General features: G+C 37.0%; 1 protein-coding gene across 1 annotated transcript in view; it reads left to right on the top strand.

Annotated features, from left to right (window-relative positions):
- The window catches only part of LOC307149157 (putative adhesion G protein-coupled receptor E4P), a gene marked incomplete at its 3' end in the record, with an annotated part of 269,548 nt that extends 246,916 nt beyond the window's left edge, over positions 1 to 22,632 (top strand). The window contains exons 5-14 of the mRNA XM_079855295.1: positions 6,058 to 6,426; positions 6,511 to 6,567; positions 17,181 to 17,212; positions 20,442 to 20,510; positions 20,639 to 20,806; positions 21,404 to 21,610; positions 21,688 to 21,920; positions 22,136 to 22,202; positions 22,288 to 22,379; positions 22,455 to 22,632. Coding sequence (XP_079711421.1) covers positions 6,126 to 6,426; positions 6,511 to 6,567; positions 17,181 to 17,212; positions 20,442 to 20,510; positions 20,639 to 20,806; positions 21,404 to 21,610; positions 21,688 to 21,920; positions 22,136 to 22,202; positions 22,288 to 22,379; positions 22,455 to 22,632 — 1,404 coding nt within the window. The 5' untranslated portion in view covers positions 6,058 to 6,125. The remainder of the gene's footprint in view (positions 1 to 6,057; positions 6,427 to 6,510; positions 6,568 to 17,180; positions 17,213 to 20,441; positions 20,511 to 20,638; positions 20,807 to 21,403; positions 21,611 to 21,687; positions 21,921 to 22,135; positions 22,203 to 22,287; positions 22,380 to 22,454) is intronic.
- Between the last annotated feature and the right edge of the window lie 830 nt (positions 22,633 to 23,462).

Consider the following 23,462-nt stretch of genomic DNA (forward strand, 5'->3'; position numbering starts at 1 on the left):
TTATCTCAGTGAAACAGGTTATTTCATGATGATTATAAAACCATCAACAGGTAACCATCATCACCTGATCTCAGTTCACTTTAGCTTTCTTTGCTGCTGCAAATGTGTTTGACAAACACACTGTCACAGCCGCCAAAGAAGACGAAATATATAATAAGAGTTAAGATCCCAACTAATGGAAACACTATTCACTGTAATGGTGACTTTAAATGAAACACATTATAGTTAAACCTCTGTTAATTCTCAATAAAAACTTTTGTAGACGTCTGACAGAAATAAAGTCAGTCTGATTGGTAATAAGTGAAGCTGGTAATGCTGTTTGTGGAGTTGTTTAATCCTCCAGTTCTGGTTTATTTCTTTGCTCTTGGCTGAGATGTGGCATTGCTATGGCCTGCTTGTGGCCCAGATCTGGCAAACAGGAGTGGCCCACCCAAGTGCCGTAAGTCCATGCTGCATGTGGGCCAGATCATCTTTCCGCGTGTGCCAGATGTGGGCCGGATCTGGGCCATCACAATGTTGCTATGTGGGCAGTGTTGGTTCTGGGAATGTTTACTTTATCAGCGTTTACTTTATCTGGGAAAATAAAAAAAAATTCCATTTATACATTTATCAAATGTCCAAAATGTTATTTAAAGGTTAGTGTGATGTTCCATTCAAACACAAGTGTAATGACCTCAAATAATTATTTAATTTGTTTTGTGTCTTTGTTTATTGTAGATAATTTGCACTAATATAATGTAAAGGGGATTAATATTGAGGGCTTCGGAGAATATGTGTACTGTTGGGGGCGCTGTGAGAAGAACAGACTATTGAGTAAAAAGGGAGAGAAGAAGCACACACTGTTAAACCTTACCAGGTTTTTTTACAGTAAAATACTGGCAACACTGTTGCCAGTAATTTACTGTTAATTGTACAGTTCTTTACTGTAATCTACAGTATGTTACTGTAAAAATGCACTAAAACTCTCATTAACTAATTTCACTTGCAGAAACTGACTGCCTTAAATTGACCAACTGTCACTTAAATGTATTAACTAAAATGTACAGTATAATGCAATAATAACGTGAGCAAAGTATTACTGTGAACTTATTTCATTTGAAACCACAACAAAACTTTGAGATTTCCACTGGATCAGCAACTACACAGTCACCGCCTGTTAAATAAAGCAACATGCAGCAAATCATCAATGTTTGTAGATCGTCTCCTGGACTGAAGCACAGGCTCTACTCTTCTGCACAATGGTGACTCAAAAAACTAGATTTTACAGTAAACTACTGGCAACAGTGTTGCCAGTATATACCTGTTTTATAACTTACAGTTTATTACTGTTAAAGTACTTTTTGTGGGTGTGTCTTTTTATCTTACACTGTTAACCCTTTCAACCCCACAGGAAAATCCACACTACAAAGAGTAAAAGTAACATTGAGACAGTGTTGCAGTGAGATAATTAAGGGAATATGTAAGTGATTGTTGAGCATTAGTGATGAACACCTGCTGTTAGAACAGAAAATAGAGGAACACGAGAACTACAACTGACTTCCAGCCATTACACATTATTAAGTTGGCTTGAGAGAGCCAACTTACTGATATTGTACTTAAACATATTATTATTATTATTCTGAGACTAAAAAAAACTAAATGGATCTCCTCCTAGAGCTTTAACTCTACTCCAAACTCGGCTCAGACACTCAGACTGTTCTGACTCGAGTTGCTATATCTTTTCAGACTGATCGGACTTACGGTTTTCCTAAAAATGACGATCAAAACTCGGAAAAAAACATTTGAATTAAAATTGCGGACTGCCAAAAATTCAAATTTAAATCCCTTGAAACCCTAAACTAAATCAAACTGCCAAAAATTCAAATCTAAACTCCTTGAAACCCTAGACTAAATCAAACTGCCATTCTATATAATATAAAAGCCATTGAGACTAAATAAACTCATCTATCTATCTACTTCAAATTTTAAACTTCAAACTACTTTAAACTTCAAACTAAATTAAACTTTAAACTAATTTGAACTTCAAACTACTAAATTTACTTCATTTAAACTTATAAACTCTAAACTCGTACACTTATAAACTAATTAACTTATAAACTCATGAATTCATAGATTTATGAACTCTTAAACTCATAAATTAATAAACTCTGAACTCTTAAACTCATTTAAACTTATAAACTCTAAACTTGTTTAAACTTATAAACTCATTAATGTTAACAGTTTAAGGGTCAAAAGACCCAACTAAAGCAAACACTGATCACCATAACGGTGTCTTAAAAATATATATTTTCTCCTTCAGTGATTCTGATTGTTAACATCAGGTGTCTTCAATAATGCTCAATCATCACTCAATGAATCACTTAATTAGCTCATTAACTTTAGCACTCTTGATTGTTAATTTAACACTCATATTTTAACACTTTAACACTCTTGAGTCTGGAGCCAAATAAACTCCCAGGAAAGTTCATTTAACACTGGAGTTTTTGCTGTGTTATAATGATTTAATATCAGTAAATTGACTTACAAAACTTTTATTTCCTTTATTTCAAGGCTACTCAAATATAGTGATAAGTTAAAATCTACCTTAAATGATTAAGGTATCATTAAAACCTTAAAAATATATTTTTTTTTTTTACAAAAAAAAAAAAAAATTACTTAGCAGAGGCTGTCTTTTGATATTGTACCTTAACCTTTTAAAGAAACGGTATATATTTGTACCTTTTAATGCTTGGGGACATAGATGTACCTTTTTGACCCTCAAAAAGGTACATATATGTACCTTGGGGGACAGAAATGGACTCCTGCTGTACCCTTATTTCTGAGAGTGTATAACTTCATACTAGGGCTGGGCGATATATCGCACGGTATTGTTATGCGCATCTCGTCAGTAAAGCCGTTTCCTTGATTAGTAGTAAATCACCATCACCTGCTTTCAGATGGAGCGGCATTTACTACACAGCAAAAACTCCAGTGTTAAATTAACACTCAAGAGTGTTAAAGTTAATGAGATAATTAAGTGATTGAGCATTATTGAAGACACCTGACGTTAACAAATGAAAACAAAAGAATCACTGAAGGAGAAAATCACAAATTGTAAGCCACCGTTTTGGCGATCAGTGTTTGCTTTAGTTGGGCTCTTGACCTTTATACATTCACTTTAAATTTTGTTTGTCTGCTGTTATTGATTTATAACAGTCAAATGAACAAAGAAAAGTGTGATCTGATAGTGTTGGTTATGTTTTGACATAATCATGCTGTGATCTGAAAAATGAAACTTATTTAGATAGTTTGGTTTAGGGCTGGGCGATTTAAATCGCGATATTGTTATGCGCATCTCGTCAGTAAAGCCGGTTCCTTGATTAGTAGTAAATCACCATCACCTGCTTTCAGATGGAGCGGCATTTAGGGCTGAGGAAATAATTAAGTGATTAATTTAGTGATGATTGAGCATTATTGAAGACACCTGATGATAACAAGCAGAATCACTGAAGGAGCGAATCACAAATTGTAAGTTACCATTAAGGTGATGGGTGTTTGCTTTAGTTGGGCTCTAGACCATTATATGTTTACTTTAATATTTACTGTTGTTCGTCTGCTGTTATTGATTTATAACAGTTAACTGAACAAAGTAAAATGTTATCTTATAGTGTTGGCTACATTTTGACATAATCATGCTGTGATCTGAAAAAGGAAACATATTGAGATAGTTTGGCTTAACTTGTTAGCAGCAGTTTTGTGATTCTTCAGCCTATGATTATCAGTACTTTACTTATAATTCAAATTTAATAAACATTGTTCTAATCAAAAAGACATTCAGACATATTCATTTAAAACACAGATATCAATAATCAGCCTGTGAATCTCAACAATGGTGACAATAATAAAGCATGTTGCAGTGGCTGCCACCAATCACAACTCATTAATGGCTCCCATCATGCATTGCGGTATGAATAAATTATGATCTGAATTGTCTATGTAATTTACTTTTCCTCATTGAATATTCTGCTCCTCACCATTGTTGAGATGCATAGACTGAATCTTGACATCTGTGTGTGCCTAAAAGAATGATCTTTTTTTTTTAAACATCTTTTAAGAAATCCTTTAAATTACATCTAAAATGCTGGCCAATTATGCAGATTCACAGTTATGCTGTAACCAACAACATAAATTGAAGTCAGAAAGAAGGATTTTAATGAGTTCAGTGATCAAGTTCAAATGATGATTGTCATAATATAACCAACACCATCAGATCACTTTTTATTCTTTGTTCAACTGGCAGTTTTAACTCAGTTACGACAGCCAAACAAAATCTAAAGAACACATAAAAGGGTCAGAGCCCAACTAAAGCAACTACCCATCACAATAATGGTAACTTACAATTTGTGATTTTCTCCTTCAGTGATTCTGCTTGTTAACATCAGGTGTCTTCAGTAATGTTCAATCATCACTAAATTAATCACTTAGTTATCTCATTAACTTAAACACTCTTGAGTGTGGACTCATACACTCCCAGGAGTGTTAATTTAACACTGGATGTTTCGCTGTGTACAAAGAGCCGTAGTTAACTGACAAGCTGAGCCATATCGCATTAAATATCGCTGGCGATACGTCCGCGATATTGATGTGATTTGGCTCAGCTTGTCAGTTAACTACGGCTCTTTGTAGTAAATGCCGCTCCATCTGAAAGCAGGTGATGGCGATTTACTACTAATCAAGGAACCGGCTTTACTGATGAGATGCGCATAACAATATCGCGATTTAAATCGCCCAGCCCTAGTTTGGTTTACCTTGTTAGCAGCAGCTTTGTGAGTCTACAGCATATGATTATCAGTATATATCTTTTAACCAATTATATTTAATAAACATTGTTCTGATCAAAATACTTTCAAATTTGTTTTTTTTTTTTTTGTTTTTTTTTTAAAACACAGACATCAATAATCAGCCTGTGAATCTCAACAATGGTGACAATAATAAAGCATGTTTTCCAGTGGCTGCCACCAATCACAACTCATTAATGGCTCCCATCATGCATTGCGGTATGAATAAATTATGATCTGAATTGCCTATGTAATTTACTTTTCGTAATTGAATATGCTGCTCGTCACCATTGTTGAGATGCATATACTGATTTTGGATGTCTGTGTGTTGCTAAAAAGAAAGATTTTTTTATTTTTTTCAAACAACTTTTAAGTAATCTTTTATATTACATCTTAAATTCTGGATATTTATGCAGAATCACAGTTATTCTGTGGTCAACAACATACATTTAAGTCAGAAATTAGCAAATAAGGAGTTCAGTGATCAAGCTCAAATGATGATTGTCATAAAATAACCAACACCATCAGATCACTTTATTCTTTGTTCATCTGGCAATTATAACTCAGATACAACAGCCAAACTAAATCTAAAGTAAACATAAAAGGGTCAAGAGCCCAACTAAAGCAACTACCCATCACAATAATGGTAACTTACAATTTGTGATTTTCTCCTTCAGTGATTGTGCTTGTTAACATCAGGTGTCTTCAATAATGTTCAATCATCACTAAATTAATCACTTAATTATCTCATTAACTTCAACACTCTTGAGTGTGGACTCATACACTCCCAGGAGTGTTAATTTAACACTGGAGTTTTTGCTGTGTACAAAGAGCCGTAGTTAACTGACAAGCTGAGCCATATCGCATTAAATATCGCTGGCGATACGTCCGCGATATTAATGCGATATGGCTCAGCTTGTCAGTTAATTACGGCTCTTTGTAGTAAATGCCGCTCCATCTGAAAGCAGGTGATGGCGATTTACTACTAATCAAGGAACCGGCTTTACTGACGAGATGCGCATAACAAGATATATCGCCCAGCCCTACTTCGTACTGGTGTTTTCCTAATATATATATATATATATATATATATATATATATATATATATATATATATATAAATATATAATTTATAATACATAATATATGTATAATGCAGTATATACCATGTGTTTTCATGAACATTTATATTTAGACTATGACTTCATATTGGTGTTTTCATAAGTTAATCTCTCTGCAGACCCCTGCTACGACTACACTGTGCTGAACGACACATGGAGATCCGTCAATAATACATATGCTTCTGTCATGAACTGTGACTACTATGTCTCCTGGAGCGGCTGGTATCGTCTCTTCATTAACAACACTAGCGCTCATATCCCAGACACATGTGTTGCTCAGTACAGCTGTGGCACTGATATCGCACTGTGGATCCGTGGTGGACACCCAACAGTAACAGATGGAGTCGTCACTCGAGATGTCTGCGGTAACGCTTACAGTTACTGCTGCTATTTCGGGTCTTTTCCCATTAGAGTCAAAGCCTGTCCAGTCAATTATTATGTCTATGAGCTGGTTAGACCAACTGACTGCAATCTTGCATACTGTGCAGGTAATTATATTCACATGAGCTCTTTCTACACACTCATGATATTTGTGTCTCTGTTCATTAATCACTATTCATCCAAACTTTCAGACACTGGCAGCATTAACACCAGCCCTACAACTGTCACACCAGTGACCATCTCACCTGGTAATGTTACACACTGTGTCTCTATTGGCTTATTTTCTGAATGCTTTCTAATGTATGTAGGCTACAGATCAGAAGCATCGAACAACACCAATGGTCTCTATGATCAACTTAGGCTTACGATGCTTTTGGGAAACTCTGCTCTGTACCATTGGATAGATTTGTGTGTGTGTGTGTCAGAAGAATAAAATACTTACTCTTATACATTGTAAAAAAAAAAAAAAAACGACGAAAAAAAAACACAGTAACAGATGGATTCGTTGAGTCAAGTCATCTTCATTTACATAGTGCTTTTAATAATGTAGATTGTTTCAAAGCAGCTTTACAGAGATAAACGTATAATTTAAGATAACAGAGATTGTATATCTCACTCGAGATGTCTGCGGTAACGCTGGGAGTTACTGCTGGGTCTTTTCCCATTAAAGTCAAAGCCTGTCCAGACAATTATTATGTCTATGAGTGTACTGTTCACCATATTGTGCAGGTATTTATATTCACATGAGCTCTTTCTACACACTCATGATATTTGTGTCTCCATATATATTTAAAGATGAAGAATGTGTGTTCTGATTGTTTCGGGAATATCTGCATTCTTTTTAATGACGTTGCGTTAGTACACAGCAAAATCCCCAGTGTTAAATTAACACTGCTCAGAGTTTATATGAGTCCACACTCAGAGTGTTATAATTAACACTGAAGCAGTGTTAAAGTTAATGAGATAATTAAGTGATTAATTGATTAATTGAGTGATGATTGAGCATTATTGAAGACATATGATGTTAATAAGCAGAATCACTGAAGGAGAAAATTTATTTTTAAAATGGTCACCATTGTGGTGATCGGTGTTTAGTTTAGTTGGACTATTGACCCTTACTTTATTAACTTTAGATTTTGTTTGGCTGCTGTAATTCGGTTATAACAGCCAGATGAGCAAAGAGAAAAGGTGATCTGATGGTGTTGGTTGTGTTTTAACATAATCATTAGTTGGCCTGAATCACTGAACTCATTGAGAGTATAATTTCTGAGTTAAATTTACCTAATGGATTATAGCAGCATTAACTTGTAGAGCATGCCATTTTTAGCCTTTTCAATGAAAACCAAAGGATCAAATAAAAAAAAAAAAAAACTCTTAAAAAGTGTTCTTCTCAGGCACACACAGACATCAAGAATTAGCGTATGAATCTCAACAATGGTGACAAACAGATTCATGCAGTAATGCATGATGGGAGCCATGAATGAGTTTTGATTGGTGGCACCCAGAATGCACTGCAACATGCTTTATTATTGTCACCATTGTTGAGATTCACAGGCTGATTCTTGATGTCTGTGTCTAAAAAAAAAAAAAAATGTATGTGAAAAACTTTCAGGAAATTATTTGTAAAAGTTAAAAAATATTATGCTTATCAAGGACAGTGCTGCTATAATTAATAAAGTATATCTAATTCAGAAATTAGGCTCTATATGAGTTCAGTGATTCAGGTTAAATGATTGTGAAATAATGATTATATTAAAACACAACCAACACCATCATATCACCTTTTCGCTTTGTTCTTCTGGCTTTTACAACTGAAGTACAGGAGCCAAACCAAATCTAAAGTTAGTGATTTAAGGGTCAAGAGCCCAACTAAAGCAAACACTGATCACCATAATGGTAACTTACAATTACGGTTTTCTCATTCAGTGATTCTGCTTGTTAACATCAGGTGTCTTCAATAATGCTCAATCATCACTCAATTAATCACTTAATTATCTCATTAACTTTAACACTGCTTCAGTGTTACTTATAACACTCTGAGTGTGGACTCATATAAACACTGTGAGTGTTAATCTAACACTGGGGATTTTGCTGTGTAGGCATACGCTAAATACAACAACAGCATCATGGAGGGGTTTGCAATACAGATGTTGTCTTATTATTAAGTTTTACACCATGGAAATGTGTATCCGACACGCTGGACTACTGTTGAGAAAATTGCTTGCTTGTATTTCATACATTATAGCAGGGGTCTCCAACCCTGCACAGCAAAATCCCCAGTGTTAAATTAACACTGCTCAGAGTTTATATGAGTCCACACTCATAGTGTTATAATTAACACTGAAGCAGTGTTAAAGTTAATGAGATAATTAAGTGATTGATTGATTAATTGAGTGATGATTGAGCATTATTGAAGACATATGATTTTAATAAGCAGAATCACTGAAGGAGAAAATTTATTTTTAAAATGGTCACCATTGTGGTGATTGGTCTTTAGTTTAGTTGGACTCTTGACCCTTACTTTTTTAACTTGAGATTTTGTTTGGCTGCTGTAATTCAGTTATAACAGCCAGATGAGCAAAGAGAAAAGGTGATCTGATGGTGTTGGTTGTGTTTTAACATAATCATTAGTTGGCCTGAATCACTGAACTCATTGAGAGTATAAATTCTGAGTTAAGTTTACCTAATGGATTATAGTAGCATTAACTTGTAGAGCATGCCATTTTTAGCCTTTTCAATGAAAACCAAATGATCAAAAAAAAAAAAAAAAAAAAAAAATCTTAAAAAGTGTTCTTCTCAGGCACACACGGACATCAAGATTTAGCATATGAACCTCAACAATGGTGACAAACAGATCAACTCTGAACATAAGCTCATTATTTATTCATGCAGCAATGCATGATGGGAGCCATGAATGAGTTTTGATTGGTGGCACCCAGAATGCACTGCAACATGCTTTATAATTGTCACCATTGTTGAGATGCACAGGCTGATTCTTGATGTCTGTGTCAAAAAAAAAAAATGTATGTGAAAAACTTTCAGGAAATTATTTGGATTACATTGTAAAAGTTAAAAAATATTATGCTTGTCAAGGACAGTGCTGCTATAATTAATAAATTATATCTAATTCAGAAATTAGGCTCTATATGAGTTCAGCAATTCAGGTTAAATGATTGTGAAATAATGATTATATTAAAACACAACCAACACCATCAGATCACCTTTTCTCTTTGTTCTTCTGGCTGTTACAACTGAAGTACAGGAGCCAAGCTAAATCTAAAGGTAATGATTTAAGGGTCAAGACTCCAACTAAAGAAAACACTGATCTCCACAATGGTAACTTAAAATTACGGTTTTCTCATTCAGTGATTCTGCTTGTTAACATCAGGTGTCTTCAATAATGCTCAATCATCACTCAATTAATCACTTAATTATCTCATTAACTTTAACACTGCTTCAGTGTTACTTATAACACTCTGAGTGTGGACTCATATAAACACTGTGAGTGTTAATTTAACACTGGGGATTTTGCTGTGTGCTCTGCCGTCCTGCATTTTTCTGCTCCAACCCCATTCAAACTCACCAGCCTGTATTTGATCAAGTAATCCAATGTTGAAAGTGAAGTTCAACACTGTGCAGCAGTTCATGAGATAATTAAGTGGTTAATGTTTTTTTTTTTTTTTTACTGATTAGTGATTAGTGTTTATATTAGTTGAGCTCTTGACCCTTGACTTTTAATTTTTGTATTTTCTGATTGTTGAAATATGTGTGTTTATAATATGCATTTATTGTGCAAAAAAAGCCAAGGTAAGTTGTTGTTGGAAAATTACCCAGTCAACACTATGATCTCACAGTGATGTCACCATGTGGTCACAACGTCAGCAATCTGAGTTCACAGTGATCTAAAAGTGTAACCAAACAGCGCTCTCACTGTGTGCTCAAACTATGACCACAATATGAGCTCATCCCAGCTAGAAATGTTATTGTTCTATGAATGTTTTGAGAGCATTATGTTATGTTCTTGTAATATTTTCTGTAGCTAATGTTATTTTTGTAACCAGAATGTTCTCCTAAAAGGTAGGATAACACTCTCTATAAACATTTCAAACATGTTTAGTGATGACATTGATAGAACATTATCCCCCCTAACATTCTTAGACATAATATTCTGCTCGTCACCATTGTTGAGATGCATATACTGAATTTTGATGTCTGTGTGTGCCTAAAAGAAAGATTTTGTATTTTTTTTAAACAACTTTTAAGAAATCCTTTATATTACATCTAAAATTCTGGATATTTATGCAGAAAAAACAGTTATTCTGTGGTCAACAACATAAATTTAAGTCAGAAATAAGCAAATAAGGAGTTCAGTGATCAAGCGCAAATGATGATTGTCATTATATAACCAACACCATCAGATCACTTTATTCTTTGTTCATCTGGTAGTTATAACTCAGATACAACAGCCAAACAAAATTTTAAATACACATAAAAGGGTCAAGAGCCCAACTAAAGCAACTACCCATCACAATAATGGTAACTTACAATTTGTGATTTTCTCCTTCAGTGATTCTGCTTGTTAACATCAGGTTTCTTCAATAATGATCAATCATCACTAAATGAATCACTTAATTATCTCATTAACTTCAACACTCTTGAGTGTGGACTCATACACTCCCAGGAGTGTTAATTTAACACTGGAGTTTTTGCTGTGTACAAAGAGCCGTAGTTAACTGACAAGCTGAGCCATATCGCATTAAATATCGCTGGCGATAACGTCCTCGATATTAATGCGATATGGCTCAGCTTGTCAGTTAACTATGGCTCTTTGTAGTAAATGCCGCTCCATCTGAAAGCAGGTGATGGCGATTTACTACTAATCAAGGAACCGGCTTTACTGACGAGATGCGCATAACAATATCGTGCGATATATCTCCCAGCCTTACTCCCAGCCCTACTTAGGAGACAATGGGGCCTGCATACTTAATTAGCCATTCATTCAGGTGAGTCACTGAGCCACAAGAATGCAAGAGCAACAGTTGGAAGCATCTCAATTCTTTTTTATTTTTCCACATATTGTGCTTGCAATTTGGCCTATAATATCCAAGGAAAACATGTCTAGTAATTGTGCAGTTAATTCTCATACTGTATTTTCAGTTTTGGAATATTTATTCTCTCCCCAAATTTGTCACTAATAAAACACAATAAAAATTATTTAAAGAAAAGGCTTATATTTACCTTTTAATAGTTTGTTTACATCTACCTTGTAAATATATTTTTTTATTAAAAAGGTTACAATTACAACAACAATTCAAGTGTAATCTTTCTTTGTAAAAACTAAAGTATACATTTTATCATACATATATCAAAGTTAATGATTTGATTGATTATTTGATTATTTTTGACAAAACATACTATGAGCAAATATTGGCAAACAAAAGCTTATTTGAGGTGGCAGATATTTTACAGTAAAAATGTATAATCTATCCAAAACTAATCAACGAAATGTTGTCTTTCATATGTCTGTAACATAGGTCTTTCATTTTTATTATAAGAAATATAAATGTTAATTTGCAGTTTAATACGTTGCTTATACAAATACATTTTATTTCAACATATTTCAGTCGATTTTTACTCAGTATAGCAATACAGTTTGCTAAAACCGAAACATTCATTCACAAACAGAAACGCCTGACTGTAACGTTGTTTTTATGAAATTGTCACGGTGTGACAAAAATTAGAGGAAAGACTAAAGTCCTTGTGAAGGCAGTGTTGTTGTGGAGACCTCCAGTGGACACCCGTCTCTATTGCACTGCGAGTCCGTTGCCATGGCAGCAAGGCCAATTGCCCGATTGACAGCAGGTGTGGAGTAATTACAGAGAGTGGTGTGAGAGGGACACGTATTCAGATGGGGCATTAAAAAAAGAGAGGAAGCAGACTGTGGGGTGGTTCTCCTCCCCGCCTGGGGGTTCTCCTCCCTGCCTGGTGGTTCTCCTTCCGTGAGATACTGTGTTTGTCGGTGGGTTGTTCTGGAATTGAGGCTGGGCTGTGAAGCGGGCGAAGATTTAAGCTGAGAAGTGGAAAGAAGAGAGTGAAGTATTTATCAACGAAAACCCAAGGAATATCGTCAGCAGTGGGGAAGACACAAAGTGATGAGTATCGGATCCGTTGTTTATATGCACTAACACTGAAGTGGTGTTGAGAGTTTGGAAAGTGTGTGGCACGAGTGAACTAGTACACCGAGTGAATTGTTGATCTGTCTCCAACTTTTGTCCGCTCCTCGCTGAATGTGACGATCGCTGCACCCGTTTTCTGCTGTCTCTGGAGAGAAGTTGAGCCCTTGCGAGAGACGAAAGTTGATCTGGCGGGAGAAAGACCGGTGGGTGAGTGCTGGCCCGAATGCACGGTGTGCGAGTGGAATGCAGTGCCTGAAGTGACGATTCACACGGTTTGTGTTATGGAGTGAAGTTCATCGTGTGGAGAAGTAATAGTAGTCTGCTGTGCACTCTCTCCTTACAGTCTTCACTCGCCGTCTCCAAGGAAGGTTTTGATATATCAAGCCCCCAACTTACCAGTTTGAGACAGCCCGGCTCTGTTAATGCTGAATGTTTTATATGCTGTTGAACTGTTAAACCCTGCTATATTGTAACAGTGTACAGCTGAAGTGGAGTGTCTCGCTTAAAGCATCCTTCCTGTCTGGTGGTCTCCACACGCCCCTATCGAAAGCCGCTGCCCTGTTCAGAATGAGAGAAGGTATTGCAGCTGAATGTTTCATCTATGGTTGAACTGTTAAACCCTGCTACATTGTTACAGTGTACAGCTGAAGTGGAGTGACTCGCTTAAAGCATCCTTCCTGTCTGGTGGTCTCCACACGCTCCTATCGAAAGTCGCTGTCCTGTTCAGAATGAGAGGAGGTATTGCAGCTGAATGTTTCATCTACGGTTGAACTGTTAAACCCTGCTACATTGTTACAGTGTACAGCTGAAGTGGAGTGACTCGCTTAAAGCATCCTTCCTGTCTGGTGGTCTCCACACGCTCCTATCGAAAGTCGCTGTCCTGTTCAGAATGAGAGAAGGTATTGCAGCTGAATGTTTCATCTACGGTTGAACTGTTAAACCCTGCTACGTTGTTACAGTGTACAGCTGAAGTGGAGTGAGTCGCTTAAAGCATCCTTCCTGTCTGGTGGTCTCCACACGCTCCTATCGAAAGTCGCTGCCCTGTTCAGAAAGAAAGCAGGTATTTCAGCTGAATGTTTCGTATGCTGTTGAACAGTTAAACCTTGCTGTATTGTTGCAGTGCACAGTCCAAGTGGAGCGTTTCGCTCGAAGTGTCCTCCCCGTCTGGTGGTTTCCACATGCCCCATTGAAGGCCTCCGCCCTGTTCAGAAAGAGAGAAGGTATCACCGTCAAGCGCTTGTATACCGCTGAACCGTTAAACCCTGTTGTATTGTTGCAGTACACAGCCGAAGGGGAGCGTCTCGCTCAAAGTGTTCTTCTGCCTGGTGGCCCTCCATGCCTACGTTGCAAGCCGCTGCCCCTGTTGAGAAGGAAAAGGAATAGCTGAGGCACGTGCTTCGATCAAAGTGTCTTCCTGTTGTCCAAGGTTCCCTCACGTTCCGGCTAAAGGCCCCCGTTCTAACTGGTCTGGCATAAAGGACACCTACCGGGATATACTTACCCAATGACCTACTTAGACGGTGTGAGTTTCCTTCCTTCCTTCCTCCTTTCCTCCCTCTCCAACGAGCTGCTGGGCCGCCACGATCGTTCTCCCCTCTACGGTCCAGGGGGCCATCGAATTCCCTCTGGTGGCAAAAAAGAAGATTTTAATTAGGATTCTTCAAATTACTGCTTTTAACTTAATAAAGAAAACCTGTTATTCCTTTATTCCCTTGTCTGTCTGGTCCTTGACACGTTCCTCGAGGTGGTACCCGGTTTCCAGGGGTGGGTGCAGTCTGGCTTTGGCCCACCCCGACCTGTGACAGAACATTAGGGCATATAAATGTTAATTTTCAGTTTAATACGTTGCTTACAAATAGCCTACATTTTATTTCAACATATTTCAGTCGATTTTTACTCAACTCAGTATAGCAATACAATTTGCTAAAATATCATCATTCATTCACACACACAGAAAGGCGATTTAAATGTAAACTGTCTTTTTGCGAGCTGTGGTAAACAGCGCGCATCTCTGCGGCTGCCGTTCATTCATTCACAGAAACGCGATTAACTTGAGAAGGAAAAAAAACTTACTACATATTCGGATCCTCTCTCCTGCAATACCTGCACTCTGAGGTAGATTTTCCATTATTATTATTCCTCACAGTGCTGCCAGATGGTGTAAACACATAGGCTACAATGATTAAACTTGTGTTTTCTCGAGCTGATATGGGGGCATTCACAGGTTTGCTTGGATTGCCTCAGTAATTTGCGTTTGAATAGCACGCGCTCTCCGTGGGCGTGTTCACATTACATTTGAATGAGCTCTAATTAGCTCGACTGGAATCGCTCTCTTTTAATACAGATTTCACAAGATGAGAATATTTGTTTTTTATATAAATTACCTCATTTAAAAGAAGATAATTCAAGCTTCATGCCTGTGTGTATGTATGCCTGTTTGACTGAGTATTCGCTGGGTTACAGTTCATTTTCGGACGCGTTTCAGAATGGTTTTCACTGACAGAGAGAAGGCAGAACTCGCATCACGTTTATTTTTCTTTATTTGGCAAAAAGCACAACACTTTGTTTTTATTGTGAGTATACACAAAAATAATACACATTTAACAGAATCGATTGATGTATGAAACTTGCTTGTAATATCAAAGTCCACAGAGCAAAATTAATTTCTTTTGAACTGAACTGAAAAAAAGCGAGCCTATCGCGCCGGCGCGATTGTCGACCTCAGGGGGTTAAACCAAACTATTAATTTCAATAAATCATCCACATCTAAACCTCTGTTAATCTCAATAAGAACTTTTCCACACATATGACAGAAATAAAATCTGGTTTGTAATAAGTGAAGCTGGTAATGCTGTTTGTGGAGTTGTTTAATGAAGTTGGAGCCTGAGATCCGATGTTTACACGTCAATCCAATTTTCATTTTCAACCAAAATTTGACGTCTGAGTGATGTTGGAGTCCATGTCCAATTACATTTCTAGCTGGGGTGACTCACATTGTGTCCATAATATGAGCACACAGTGAGTGCACAGTGCGGTTACACTTTTAGCTCACTGTGAACTCACATTGTGGTCATATGGAGAGATCACTGTGAGATCAACGTGTTGACTGGGTATGATATGGTAGTTTATCATTAAGTTTCCTGATTCACTGATCTCATCCAAAATCTAATAACCATTAATAAAGTTGTTGTGCCATTAGTAAATTAAAGTTTTGCATGAAAATATTGTATCCAGAAAATCAATTATTCTCAATCCTGCTTATAGACTCCAAACACTGCACATTTTGTGTGTCTCCCTAATCAAACACACCTGATTCAACTCATCGGCTCATTACACAACAAAAACACCAGTGTTAAATTAAGGGTACATTTACTCGACAACAGTATGCTTAAAACGGAGAGTTTATCCTTGAGTTTTCCGTGTACAGTCGACACCATTGTCAAAATGATCCACTTTCACACGGATCCGCAAAAACGACTAAAAATGCTGTATTCTGCTGCCGGGCCATTAGATTGCGATGAAACACTATAGGCTGAACACGTCATACACGTGCATGACATCATCATCTTCAGAGATTTGCGTTTTTGTAGTTTACACGGAGACCGTTTTCAAAAACGTCCACTTTGAAACCGGGTTTCAAAAGTTTACGGTTTCTGGCACCCATAATGCAGTTTTCATGTAAATTAACGGCCAAAATGCATACAAATATTTACGTTTTTAGTTCAAAATGGTGTCATATAAACAGCCCCTAACTCTGCTCAGAGTCTGACTTCAAACTTCAAAGTGTTGAAAGTAAATGAGTGATCAATTGAGTGACGTTAGACCATTAGCGAAGACACCTGATATTAACAATCAGGATCACTGAAGGAAAGAGGAAATTATGCTGGAACTGACTAGTCAAATTTGTCAGAATTTTTTGGCTCTCCAGCAGTAGATTTACTTGAGCCTTATTGCAGCCGTATTTGTAATAAATTTACTAGGGCCGTATTGGTAGTTTTCTTCATCTTCTTCAGAAAAGTTTAAAATAAATTCAACTAGCCTAGACAAAAGCCTGACTTGCCATTTTTTTATGCTTAAGGATTGGTCAGGCAAATTGGCCAATATTTCTCAAACTGTGCTGGTAAATATGTTTACAATTTTATTTATTTGCATTTGTAAATTTGTCTGAATGTTTGGTGTGTGAGTGTGTTTATCTAAGAGTGTGTGAACTGTGCATTTGCAGAACATTGCATTTTTTTATAACATGAAATTAATGTCTGCACACAAGCTAGTGTATATTAAGTTATTTACTTATTATTTTTATTTGTTATTTCATTTTTTGACTGAGAGGTGACTTTATGTCCATATATGATAAAAATCTACAGGCAACATCTCTTCATTCCCATATTTATGGTCGCATCCATCATTCTATTTTTGATCATTTATTTTTTCTTTAATTCTGACTGTTGCTAATCTATTAATCTTGTTTAGCACAGTGATTTACACTGATAGTTTTATGTGCTGGTAACACGAGTTCTGCTCCTAATGGAGAAACATCATAACAGTTTAAAGTGAGACACTGACTTTCACTCTGGACTAAGATCAAAATGAATAAAATACAACATAAATGCATAGGACTTTTCTAAAGTTTTGTCTGACGCAGATGTATTTTATTATTGTCTTCATGCTGATTTTTGTCATTGCAGATATAAATATAACGCTGGAGGAAGGATGCACCGTAAGTTGAGTTTCTGAAATTGAAGTTTTATATTTCAACAATATAAGTGCATGGTCTTAAAGGGTCGTCAACTCTGAGTTGTTTTAAATAGTGCTATAGAAATAAACTTTGACATTGACATTGACATTGGGCGTAACGTGCAACAAACCAATCAGAGTCTCATCTCCCATTCCCTTTACAAGTCAGTTGCGCTCACGTCATGGCGGATTCGCTATTTACATGACGCAATTTGGAAGCGGAAAGACTAAACGCTTCTCCAGAGAGGAAACGGATCTGCTTGTGTGCGAGGTTAAAGCGCAAGAAAACCATCTACGGGACAAGCCGGATTCCACGTTATCTTTATGTACACAATATTAATCCTTTTACATTGTAATCCTTTTGTTTTTAATATCTGGCATGTTTGTTGAATGCTGCGCGTCCCTGTGTGTGTAATAAGAAGAGTGTACGCGCGTTGTGGACTTGCCTATAGGCTCATATTAGTTCATATTAGTATTAGTGTACTAACGCACTCTTTAAATAACAAAAAATAAATAAATACAGCGCCATTGACTTTAGACCAGGTTTCAGTTGGTCAATGGCGCGTCAGCTCCTCAAAACAGAAACGCACCATCAATGCGCCAGAACACACCTCGTTTTCAGACCAGAAGCCCATGGCCGCACAAATGGGCGCAAATGCATCTGCTTTTTAAACAACGTGGCGCAGGACGTGAAAATGAAAACTGCCTCAGGCTGAAACTAGCAATACACACTTGCGTAGTGCCTGGCGCTGCATTGCACCTTAGAGTTTAACTAGCAATGGCAATGTTTCCATCAATGTATTGTAGCCTATGCAATTTTTGGGATATTGCATATGATTATGTGATGAGATAACTGGACTGATCAATCTCATCACACACCATCTAAAGTTTAGTTTTGGTCATTCTGAAATGCCTGTCATCAAAATGATTTGGTTTGATTATCTCCCAGAACTGTCACACACATTAGGCATCTGAACAAAAGATAACATGACAGTGTTACCCAGTCAACTATTTGATCTCACAGTGATCTCACCACAAGCTCCCAGGATACTCATACTATGGCCTAGGGCTGGGCGATATATCGCGCGATATTGTTATGCGCATCTCGTCAGTAAAGCCGGTTCTTTGATTAGTAGTAAATCGCCATCACCTGCTTTCAGATGGAGCGGCATTTACTACAAAGAGCCGTAATTAACTGACAAGCTGAGCCATATCGCATTAATATCGCGGACGTATCGCCAGCGATATTTAATGCGATATGGATCAGCTTGTCAGTTAACTACGGCTCTTTGTACACGGCAAAAACTCCTGTCAAATTAACACTCCTGGGAGTGTATGAGTCCACACTCAAGAGTGTTTAAGTTAATGAGATAATTAAGTGATTAATTTAGTGATGATTGAGCATTATTGAAGACACCTGATGTTAACAAGCAGAATCACTGAAGGAGAAAATCACAAATTGTAAGTTACCATTATTGTGATGGGTATTTGCTTTAGTTGGGCTCTTGACCATTATACGTTTACTTTAGACTTTGTTTGTCTGCTGTATCTGAGTTATAACTGCCAGATGAGCAAAGAAAAAAAAGTGATCTGATGGTGTTGGTTATATTATGATAATCATCATTTGAACTTGATCTCTGAACTCATTAAGATCCTTCTTTCTGACTGCGATGTTTCGTTTTGTTTACAGCATAACTGTGACTGCATAAATGCCCAGAATTTTTTTATATAATATAAAGGATTTCTTAACAGTTGTTTAAAAAAATCTTTCTTTTAGGCACACACAGATGTCAAGATTCAGTCAATGTATCTCAACAATGGTGACGAGCAGAATATTCAATTAGGAAAAGTAAATTACATAGACAATTCAGATCATAATTTATTCATACCGCAATGCATGATGGGAGCCATTAATGAGTTGTGATTGGTGGCAGCCACTGCAACATGCTTTATTATTGTCACCATTGTTGAGATTCACAGGCTGATAATTGATGTCTGTGTTTCTAAATAAATTCATTTGAAAGTCTTTTGATCAGAACAATGTTTATTAAATATTTTTAATTATAAGTAAAGTACTTTTAATCATAGGCTGAAGAATCACAAAACTGCTGCTAACAAATTGAACCAAGCAATTTCAATAAATTTCATTTTTCAGATCACAGAATGATTATGTCAACACATAACCAACACTATCAGATCACACTTTACTTTGTTCATTTAACTGTCATAAATCAATAACAACAGTCAAACAACAGTAAAAGTTAAAGTAAACATGTAATGGTCTAGAGCCCAACTAAAGCAAACACCCATCACCTTAATGGTAACTTACAATTTGTGATTTTCTCCTTCAGTGATTCTGCTTGTTAACGTCAGGTGTCTTCAATAATGCTCAATAATCACTTAATTAATCTCTTAATTATCTCATTAACTTTAACACTCTTGAGTGTTCATTTAACACTCTTATTTTAACACTTTACACTCTTGAGTGTGGACTCATATACACTCACAGCCCCAGGAGTGTTAATTTAACACCGCTCCATCTGAAAGCAGGTGATGGTGATTTACTAGTAATCAAGGAACCGGCTTTACTGATGAGATGCGCCTAACAATATCGCGCGATATATCGCCCAGCCCTACTATGGCCACAATGTGAGGTCAAAGTGTGCAAAGCCTAGATACCCAGCATGCATTTCAGCATGAAGCTTTTGATTGTCACCATTGTTGAGATTCATATTCACTCAATGTCTCTTTGTGTCTAAATGGCATAGTAATTCACATGTTTGTGTCTAATTATGCATTCATCATCCTTCATAAATAATAATGACACTGCTGAATTTCAAACTGTATAAAGAAGAGAAAATGTAGTGTTTAAAAGTCACGAGCCCAACTAAAGCAAACACTGATCACCACCATGGTAACGCCAAACTAAATAATAAAACGTCAACATCTAAAACATGTTAATAAACAACATCTTAATTCCTAATAAGAACTTCTGTAGACATCTGAAGTCAGTCTGGTTAGTAATAAGCGAAGCTGGTAATGCATTGTAGATATATGTTATTGTTGCCAGATTTGTGTTGTGTGTCTGTACTAACATCACTGAACCTTCACAGTGACCTTCAGTGCAGTAACAATACATGTTTGGCTCTCTGTTAATATTGAAAAACATGATCAAAATCAACAGCCTACTGCTTTCACAATTGTGATTTCAGAGTCAGAACTGTTTCCAAAATCTTCTTGAGAAGATCGAGAACATCACATCTCAAGTGCTCTCTGTTACTGTAAGTCTTCAAGAGAAAAATAATCAAACATTTGTCAGTTATAGATGATAGATGATTGACAAAACAGTGCTGTCTTATTTGCTCTGTTGACATTTACTGTGACACTGTTTATCTGATCAATAAATTAGACTGTGACCAACATTTTGACTGTGGCCTTCAACGCTTCAGGGAAGATTTTAGAGTCATCTTCATCATCAGTCAGCCCAGCTGAACTAGCCTCCTATGGAAACCGTATCTTAAAAACCAGTGAGAAACTCATCTCTACATTGGTGAAGCCGACGGACACGAGTGACAGTGTCAGATTTACTCTTGCTGTTGTAGGTGAGTGGAGAAACTGTTATTATTGATGATGAAACTGAGATTATATATGATATCAGGGAGTTTATATAGTCTAGAGAGCAGCGGTGGATCACGGGTGTCAGACGGTGAGGATGATAAATGCAGATACAGTAACTATATAATTGTGAAGAATTACAAATGTTTTACTGCTCTTTTTGTTGTTGATGTCAAAGGTCAGTATTTTGGTTCAAAGTCATTCATCATTTGGTAGAAGCTCATCACATTAGACAGATTCCAGATGGACAGGTCGTGTCCTGATAAACACTCATCCTGAAAAACCATGAAAAATGTTTGATTTTAAGGACATTTTGGACATTTGGATTTGGAAGCTAAACCACTTGGGAACTGAAGCACTTGTACAGTACTTGACTATACAGTGTACTCTAACATTTGACCTCAAGATGACCTTACAGTTAATAGTGATTCATTTAATCTGCTAACTGAATAAATGTAAATATAAGTAAACCTAAAGGGTTCATCAGAAATGAAAACCCAACAATAGTGAATAGAACAGCACAGATTTGGCACTCATGTACTCTGACATGTTTTCTCAGAGCGACCCACCGCTGGACCTGTTGAATTTGGTGTGTGTGATCGTGGGGCTGGTGTTCTTCAGTTTGGCCCTGTTGACCTTTGCCCTTTGTCAGTGGAGTCCTGGAGTGAATAATGTGGCTCGAATCAACATCTGTGTGAGTCTGCTGTTGGCTCACCTTCTGTTCCTGCTCACACAACAGTTCCTGAGCCTCATACGCCCTCATCAGGTGAGAATGATGAAGGAGCCCTACAGCTCAGCACAGTCTCACTGAGAATCATCATAACCGTCTCTCATGATCTCCAGGTGTTGTGTGCCGTGATATCAGGTGTGCTGCACTTCCTCTTCCTCTCCGGCTTTGTGTGGATGTTCATTGAAGCTGTGCTGCTCTTCATCTGTGTGAAGAACCTATCACAGATCAGCTCCAAAAAGAGGGAGGTGCTTAGCAGTGGATTCCTGTGTGTGATTGGATATACGGTTGCTCTGGTTGTGGTGGCCGTGTCTATCGGGCTGTTTCCTGAAGGATATGGCAGCGAACAGTGAGTTATTGTTGTTGTTGTTGTTGTTGTTTTAAGTTAATTTGATTAGAGGCAAATAATGCAGCTTGGGACTTTTGTGACATTTCTAATCTGATAAAAAAAAAAATTTTTACACACACTGTAAAAGCACAAGATTAAAAAGACTAAAAAAGTCAACACCAGACAGTATTTTTGCCAAATTCATGCAGTTCTTATATTATGTTTCCTCTAAACAGTTGCTGGATTAAAATGGATAAAGGTTTTATCTGGAGTTTTCTGGGTCCTGTTTGTGTCATACTAGCAGTAAGCACATATCTTTTTTCCTCATGATTTTAATTTATATTAAAGGGAAAACAAGGTGATTAATTATTATTGTTCTACTTTTCAGTTAAACATGATTCTCTTCATCAACATCATCATCAACCTGAACTCAACTCTCAAAAATCTGAACGCTGAAGTTTCACAGATGAAACAAACCAAGTAACAAACATTCAGATTCAAACACTCCATACAAAAAAAGTAGTCAATAAAGACACTTTAACTCTTTCTCTGCAGGATTATGGTATTTAAAACACTGGCTCAGTTTGTGATTCTTGGTTGCTCCTGGATTCTGGGTTTCTTCACTAATGGCAGTAAGGAGCTGGAGATCCTCTTCCTGATCTTGAACTCCCAGCAGGGAACCTTCATCTTCCTGGTCTATTGTGTCCTCAATAATGAGGTCAGACATGTTTAAAATCATTTTTGTCCTCCGTAATTATTTCAGCCATTTTATCATCACACTCCATAGGAAAACCGTTTCACTCTCTTCAGAGACAGTATATAAAAGTAAAGTATCTATATTTACTTCTGAAAATTCAAATCTAGTCTCTTTAAACATGTTTTCTTACGTGTTTATTATAAGGAAATTCCACTGTGGTTGATGAGTTTCAGAGGTTAAATGATGTCATGAAGTCACTCAGCTCCTCTCGTCTCATTCTTGTCCAGGTCAGACAGCAGTTCAGGAAGTTCTTCAGATGTCTTTGCTGTGTCAAACAACACTGAGGACTACAGCAATCACGATCAGGAAATAAAAAGTGCCATTATTATATGGGTACCCACATAGCAACATTGTTTCGGCCCAGATCCGGCCCACATCTGGCACACGTGAAAAGATGATCTGGCCCACATGCAGCATGGAATTACGGCACTTGGGTGGGCCACTCCTGTTTGCCAGATCTGGGCCACAAGCAGGCCATAGCAATGCCACATCTCAGCCAAGAGCAAAGAAATAAACCAGAACTGGAGGATTAAACAACTCCACAAATAGCATTACCAGCTTCACTTATTACCAACCAGACTGACTTTATTTCTGTCAGACGTCTACAAAAGTTTTTATTGAGAATTAACAGAGGTTTAACTATAATGTGTTTCATTTAAAGTCACCATTACAGTGAATAGTGTTTCCATTAGTTGGGCTCTTAACTCTTATTATATCTTTTGTCTTCTTTGGCCGCTGGGACAGTGTGTTTGTCAAACACATTTGCAGCAGCAAAGAAAGCTAAAGTGAAATGAGATCAGGTGATG

The sequence above is a fragment of the Squalius cephalus genome (genome assembly GCF_949319135.1).
Source record: "Squalius cephalus genome assembly, chromosome: 2".
Classification (NCBI taxonomy): Eukaryota; Metazoa; Chordata; class Actinopteri; order Cypriniformes; family Leuciscidae; genus Squalius; species Squalius cephalus.